This window comes from Acyrthosiphon pisum, chromosome A1 (genome assembly GCF_005508785.2).
Source record: "Acyrthosiphon pisum isolate AL4f chromosome A1, pea_aphid_22Mar2018_4r6ur, whole genome shotgun sequence".
In the NCBI taxonomy this organism is placed as follows: domain Eukaryota; kingdom Metazoa; phylum Arthropoda; class Insecta; order Hemiptera; family Aphididae; genus Acyrthosiphon; species Acyrthosiphon pisum.
This window is the reverse complement of record NC_042494.1, coordinates 11,776,987-11,785,122: the sequence shown is the minus strand read 5'-3', so window position 1 is coordinate 11,785,122 and position 8,136 is coordinate 11,776,987. Positions and strand designations below refer to the sequence as shown.

The 8,136-nt window shown below is 30.1% G+C and overlaps 1 protein-coding gene across 6 annotated transcripts in view; it reads right to left on the bottom strand.

The window, feature by feature from the left end:
* Positions 1-3,170: 3,170 nt before the first annotated feature.
* LOC100568984 overlaps positions 3,171-8,136 on the bottom strand; it is a 31,927-nt gene continuing 26,961 nt past the window's right edge. For 5 of the 6 annotated variants that reach the window (XM_029486668.1, XM_029486669.1, XM_029486670.1 and 2 more), the window contains 5 exons: positions 4,275-4,414; positions 4,059-4,168; positions 3,894-3,995; positions 3,715-3,816; positions 3,173-3,648 (listed from right to left, as the gene is read on the bottom strand). In XM_029486668.1, the coding sequence (XP_029342528.1) occupies positions 3,553-3,648; positions 3,715-3,816; positions 3,894-3,995; positions 4,059-4,168; positions 4,275-4,404 (540 nt within the window). In that variant the 5' untranslated portion in view covers positions 4,405-4,414 and the 3' untranslated portion in view covers positions 3,173-3,552. Of the gene's footprint in view, positions 3,649-3,714; positions 3,817-3,893; positions 3,996-4,058; positions 4,169-4,274; positions 4,415-8,136 lie in introns of all 6 variants that reach the window. The other variant, XM_008183849.3, reaches the window with a different exon arrangement.

Below are 8,136 nucleotides of genomic sequence, written 5' to 3'. Positions count from 1 at the left end.
TACGCCGATATGTCAAACAGCACATCCAAATGTGCCTGGATTGCCTAGTACATAAGGTACCCGCTGGCAAGACCCAGGTTACCTACATCCCATACCGACGGGTAAGCGACCGTTTGAAGTAATCCACATCGACCACTTGGGTCCGTTTGAAACCAGCACCACAGGTATTAAGTATCTACTGGTACTGGTGGATAACCTAACCAAATACACACACCTGTATCCGTGCCGTACCACAGATACCGCCGGTGTACTGAACCGGTTAACGAAATTTTGCGACACGCGTGGCATTCCCGGACGTATCATTAGCGATCGTGGTACCTGCTTCACCGGGAAAGCGTTTGGGAAATTTTGCCAAAGTCGAGGCATACGCCATACGCTGAACTCAACTCGTCACCCACAGGCCAATGGGCAGGTCGAGCGCGCGAATCGGACCATTGTGCCACTATTAGCCATAATGACGACCGATCAAGCTCGATGGGACAGTTCTTATTGACTACTGCGTCGCGACACGCATTAGTTGTAACGTGATTTATTTATTTATTTGTTGTAAAATTATTATTTGTAACGTCGCCTAACGTTTTGGCTTGGCTCGCCTCAGACCGAGGACGCTCTGACTGGCCAGGAAGGGCCGAATGTTAGCGACGATTTAATTTTTGTTAATTATTGCACTCTAGGCGAGTTATTTATTGTCCAATTATTGTAAGGGCCGAGGCACTGTGTGCCCTAGAGTGGTCACACTGCGCCTCGTGCCCAAACCGGCACGGACGACCGCGACGGCGGCGCGTCCGTGCAGTCCGTTTTGTTTTTTTCGTAGCGACCGGTGGCACCGTTTTTGTCCCACGTCCCCGACGACCGTAACTGACCATAAGTAAATTCCGATAATTACAGTTAACGTATAACCGCCTATATAGTAATGTTTAGTATACGTTTGTACTGCTATAAGTGTTGTTAATAAATAAACGCCGAATAACACACTTCGTCATAAAGTTATTATACCGTGGTAACCAGAAATCCTGACCCGAGCACTTTAATGGCTACCGAATCTTTTGCCAATAAAAGTTTGCTAACAAATATTACTACAATATTACTTATATTATTTTTTTTATTATTATACAATTAGTATTATATTATATTTAATAATTTTATATGAAATGTAATTCATATGTAAGTCGGGAGGACTGTAATGTATGTAATATGTATTATTCCATGATGAATAAGTTTAAGGTTATGTTTTATTTATTATGTTTTAAGCTGTTCGTCATTATATTATGTTTAATGTCACACTCTCTTGCTGTAGATCTGAAATATTGTATTGAGACAATAAATAAAGTGAATGTCTAATATATAATGTAATATGACGTGTTAATTATTAGTACTCGGTACACCACAAGTGTGTTCAAGATGGTCTTTGATATGATTCACAAACCAAACAATCACCATCATCATGACATTATCGATACTTACACATAAATCTAATGACACTTGCCTTTCGCTTACAAAATACCGTCTTAATAATTATACATAATTATACAAAAAATTATACACATCGAATTTGTGAAAAATAGCCTCGTGTTTAATTCTTGAATCTGGATTTAGAGGTTTTAAAATAGCATAAAAAGCACTTGGAGGTACTTTGAGATAGTTTCTAACACCGACATTGTGATAATTACATAAATTAAAAAATTGACGAATTGTTTTTTGATTAGTCTATTGAATGTATCGCCAAATACGATACAGTGAATTTTTAAATGTGCAAAGAGACCTGATAGGAGTGTATATAATCTTTTGGGCATATGAAAAAATACAGAGGAAAGTAAATGGTAATGCAATTTAAAAAAACACAAAAAAGTAATTGGCACATGTGCGCAATCGTCACAATTTAACGATTCTAAAAGACACGGTACAAATCTAAACATAAGTTCTTTCACTAGTTTATTGATTTTAAAAATTGGCGAATTCAAATCATTCAGTTTACGTACAATGTAAAATCATACAGTTTTAGATTCTTTTCTAGAAATTTTTTCATCATAATCTACTAGATCATTCGATGAGAGTTTCCAATACGACACAAACAACAGTTCCAATTCGCCAGTCATGAAAGAATATTCGTTAGATTTCCGCGCGATTAAAAATTGCGATACTTTAAATTTAAATTCTTGTGTGTACATCGTTAGTATATATCCATAAGTTAAATCATATGATAGAAGTTCTTGTTTGTGATTGACTATGCGTTGCGTTAATTTCGGTAATGTAAATTTTTTTTTTGTATATTCTTTTAATTTATCCCCGATATCGGAACGTTTTATTAATATATTAATTTTATTTTCAACTGAAAACTGTTTACTATTTTGAACTTCACGTAATAAATTTGATATTTTACTATAATCGGAACCTGCACAATCATATTTCGAGATATCAATATCATATTCGTCAATAGTCATTATTCTAGAATGATTTTTAACCAAGTTTTTAAAATATTTAGTATCTTTAGGTAAAATCAATTCCTTATTTTTTTTTCGAAATTTTTCGCAAACTTGGCATTTCGCGCGCTATTATTTTTTAAAAAATCTATATCCTCACGTTTCAAGTGTTGTTTGTTATACTCTGGCAACGACGCCACGTACGTATATTTTTGTTCTAATTCGGCAATAGTTGGTGGTAAACGATTTGATTTTCGAATTTGGATTTGAGATTTTTTATTTTTTTTTTTAATATTTAATTCGTACGCTTTCGGGTCAAAATCACTATCAAAACAATTACTACTATGACTACTATTATCACTTTCAATATTACTACTACAATTATCTCTATCACTTTCAATATTACTACTACAATTATCTCTACTTTCGATACTACTACTACTATTACTAGAAATATTCTTATTACTTTCGATATTACTACTAGAATTATTCCTATTACTTTCGATATTACTACTAGAATTATTCCTATTACTTTCGATATTACTACTACGATTGTCCCTAGCATCTTTTATATTACTATAACAATTATCTCTATCTCTATCACTATCACTATCACTATTACTACTACTACTACTACTACTACTCTTCATGTTATTTATAATTTTATTTTCTTTGTTTTTTATTCCGACTTTATTGTTTTGTATTTCGATTGTATTATTATATTTTTTACTTACAGAGCTATTATTTTTTTTTGGTGACTGCGACGACGAAGACGACGACGATGATGATGATGACGAAGAAAATAACCGCGATGTTGTTGTTGTTGTCGTTGTTGTTGTTGTTGTTGTTGTTGATGTACAAACTGTTGGTGTTATTTTTTTGGAGTGAATTTGAGGTGTTGGTTGTATATTGGTAGACAATGAGGATGGTGTTGTTTTTAAACAGTTGATGGGTGATCGTGTAGATTTGTCCGTTACGATTGTCGACAAATCGTCATTGCTGACGGAATTCAAAAACGTTGTCATATTTTTTGTGGAGATTGACTTTTTAGACGGTAAACGTTTTCGTTCGTTAACTTTGTATACCGATAAATTTGTAGTAGGCACAAGTTGTGAAATTGTCGCAGTGTTGTTTATTTTTTCCGAACTGGTTGTAGTAATTTTAGTAGACTAGACGTAGTAGAAGTAGTTTTAGAAATTTTCGATGCACCAGTTGTTTGATTAAACACCTAAAATAAATTTTTTTTTTAATACATGTTATCATTTATTAATTTGAATGTTTGTATTATACTTACATTGGGAAGCGATGCTTGTTCATTTACGACCGGTAATTCTGAACGATAAATTGTAGTTTGTATGGAATTTATCGATTTATGTTTAACTTGCTGTTCAGAATCCTTAATTAATAAAAATACAAAATAATTAATTTGATTATTTTTAACTATTCAATAAATAAATATAATTTTTTTTTTACTCGATCATTGTTTATATTCATCGTAGAATCGCTATGATTATAAAATTGTACAGTTGTCGGTGTTATTAAATATTCAAAGTTCTCGTTCTCGTTTATAAATTCCTAAAAAAAAGTTTTGAGTAAATTATATACGATATATGACGGTATATATGATGATGAACATACCGTTATTTGTGAATTTTCGCCAACAGGTTGAGGTATATTATGCGGAACGTTTTGTATGCTCTGAACATCAATCATTAATATCATCGAATCAGTTAGTTCTTGTGTATCGACTATAATTGTAAAAAAAAAAAATAAAATAGATTATTATTATAAAATGTGTCAAATATATTATATATAATGTTATATAATATAATTATGAATATAAATAATTAGAACCTGAATCCCAGCGATTGAAATCCGATAATTCGTTGTCGCGCCATTTTTGGTTCGTTTCATTAAAATCGCCAATTAGATAGATTCTAGGAGTATTCGGCATGGAGTGTAACTCGGTAAAATTTAATAACATTTCTTCTTGACTGAAAAAAAAAATAAACAAAATAAATAAAACACATTAGTGAAATAATATGTCAGGTGTTCACTACGACGCACTTGTCCATATCGAAAAAGGTGGGTAAGTGGATGTCGCTCTGCTGTACAGTAGGTTACCAGTGGGTCACTGTATAAAGGATAGTATTAAATTTGAATTCAATGATATAATATCACTGTATAAGAAAAACGATTCTGAGCGGAGACGGATTGTCAGTCTAGGTATTAAACATACCTATTATAGGTATACTTATCTATAGTATTAAAAAAAAATTGACCTATAATAGGTATCAATAATAAATTCCAATTAATCATATCACAATATCCATCAGGTAACGCGTTATACATCAACAACAAACCGTGGTACTATCATCGATATATAATAGTATACTTTAGAAGTTTCAAGTACCCACAAATAATATTATACAATCATTACAATCACAACAAAATAACTAAAATAGTTATTCCAGGTTTTTTAATATGTAATTTCGTCCAAATTTGAACTTAAAATTACTATAAAAATAAACTGTGCTTATGTATTTCTTAAAATTTTTGGTAATAGAATTAAATATTAACGTGGAATCTTGTTTTAAATTTTCAATCCTTAGATATAAAAGTTGAACATTTTACAAATTTTTAACTACAAAATAATTATTCAATTTTAAATTCGATAAATTTTGTCAACATTTTAACTTCAAATGCTTATAAAAAAAAATTGTGCCTATGTATTTTTAATATTTTTCAACTACTATTGTAACAATGTATCAGGAGCCCTGTATTCATTTTTTACACTTTTTGGCCCAATAAAACATTATTGATATTTATAGAAAAAAAAACAAAAAAAATTGAAAACTTACAATGTCCGTAAACAGCTCAAAATGAGTCAAAATATTTTGAAAATTTTATCGTATATATAAAATGATAATAAAAACATTCAGTGAAATTTTCAAGTTTCTACAGTCATTCGTTTTTTAATTACAACAAAAGAAGAAAATTGTTACGTAAGAAATCTAGTGAATATCAAATTTTGTAAAAATATGAATTTCAAACGCTCATAAAAATTTAATTTGACTTTTTTGTAGACATTTTTTTTTTGATAAAGATAGACAATATTATGAGGAATCTTGTATTACATTTACGAATCTTAGATTTAAAAAGAATACATTTTACGAATTCTTAACTAAAAATAATTTGCTAATTTTCGTGATTTTTACATATTTTGTCAATTTTTGAACTAAATGCTAATAAAAAAAAACTGTGACTAAGGATTTTTAATATTTTTGAAATATCATTGCAACTATAAAGTAGGAGCCTTGTATTAAATTTTCAAGTATTTTTACTCAACAAATAAAGTTTTATTGACATTCATAGAAAAAAAACGGATAATATTGGAAACTGAAAACGTTCCTAAACAGTCCTAAATGTCCGTAAAGAGCTCAAAACAAATCAAAATATTTTGAAAATTTTATCATGTATAGTAAATGGAAATATAAACAACCAGTCAAAATGTCATGTATCTACAGTCATTTGTTTTAAAGTTACACCGAAAACCAAAATCAATTTTCTCGAAAACAGATTTTGCGTATAAATTCCCGTTTTTCCTTAATTTTTCTTTTGTTTTTCACGACGCTTTTGAAAATTACTGGAAATTTTAAATTTTGACCTCCCCAATGCACCAACGATGTTCACTTTCCAATCGAACAAGATACTGAAGTTGAAAATCGAAGCATTATTTCGACTACTTATCGTGTAGACACAAAAAAAATAAAAAATAAAACACACATCATTGTAAAATCAATACATTCATCGTTCCACTCAGAATCTAAAAAGGTTCAGTGTCTTTTGTGTACGTAATATTGAAAATTCTTTTGTGTAGTCTCCCTTCGTACTCTCTATAGTGTCCGAAACCATAGACCTATTAACTAAAGTTTAGTTAATAGGTCTATGTCCGAAACACACTGTCAAATTCAACGAATATTTATCAGATATAGTGCTGTGGCGAAGTATGATCCCTGTTCTTTTTACGCACGCACACTCTTTCGACATCCAACATAAACACTGTCCCCTAGTGGGCGTTTTTTTTGTAAATAATAAAAACCGAAAGATAGACATAATATTATTATACAATAAACCTGTAAAAGAAACCTGTAAAAGAAAAATCGACCCTTGCTGGAGAGTGTTTTGTAGGTGCATACGTCTCTTCTGATTGGTTCTTAGTAATATGTATACCGTTTATAGTAGAGTATAGTAGAAAAAAAAAAATAATTTACAATTTCTTACAATTAAATGACTTACTTAAACCGCACTTAAAAATCACTTAAATCGCGTTTGAAATTCGCTTAAAACTTAGTCTTATGGCCGGGGCAGAAAAAATCGGTTATAAAACGTGCTTGAAACGCAAAAATATTTTTAACATTTTATTATGCCACGAATCGAAATGTATAATAGCCGTTTAACTCAAAAGATTGTCATACACTGAACACTATTCAAACTAATTATCCAGTTTTAAGTCAGTTTTAACCGATTTCCATCAACCAACCAGAAGTCTTAAAATATGCGCGGTTTTTTGTTTTAGCGTACAAGTGTTCAACTAGAATAATAGAAATAATTTATTACTATTCGTGTGTGTGTGTGTGTGTGTGTGATAATTAATCATAATCTGTAATATTCTACATTAAATTATAGCGCGCACGTGTACACATAAACCTCCCCAGTCGATAATATAATATTAGAATATATCGCTATATCATAATATTATGTATAACCTATATAATAATCTGTTAAAGTTGAACAATCGTTAAATATAATGTAATAAAAAAAAGGCGAGTAAGTGGATGTCGCTCTGCTGTACAGTAGGTTAGAAGTGGGTCACTGTATAATGGACAGTATTAAATTTGAATTCAATGATATAATATCACTGTATAAGAAAAACGATTCTGAGCGGAGACGGTATATCAGTCTATGTATTAGATATCATATATGGTATTCATTAGCATTTTCTATACACCATAACTAGGGCTGTGAATTCATAGGAAAGTGCATTTTTTTTAGTGATTGTAAAACATAGCTTTGTAAGTACATAATTTGAATTATGTAACTACAAATCCATCTATGAAACTTTTAATTTGCATATTTTTGCATTTTTTGACGTTTTAAATTTTTATGTCATTTTTTCGCATTTTCAGGTCATAAATTGCTTTTTTAGTTCATTTTCTAGTATTTTTAATCAAATTCCGTCAATTGACTTGTATGAAAACATTTTTTTTTTAATTTACACAAATGAATACAAAAAAAAAATTTTAAAAATGTTTCAAGTGAATAGCATTAACTTAATGCAAATGTAAATTCAAATTCAATCAACATTTTTATTAGTTTTTTTTAATAAATAAACACTTTTTTGTACTAATGTTTAATATCCCGTACCTAATATTAATATTAATATAAAAATTAAATTGAAAACCATTTTAAATTAATTTTATACTATAATTTTTAACATTTTATATTCCTTTTTTTTGGATTTTAAGAGGGCGCACTAGTAGACGAAATATGGCATAAAAACATGGTTTCGTAATTCAAGTAATACGGCTTATTGAAGCGGTTTACAGTAAAAATACCTATTATAAAAATTGTAGAGGAGAACTTTCTTAACAATCGTAAGAAGCCCGATTTTCGATATTTGTATTAATTAGTTGAATAATTAATCGATAAAAAG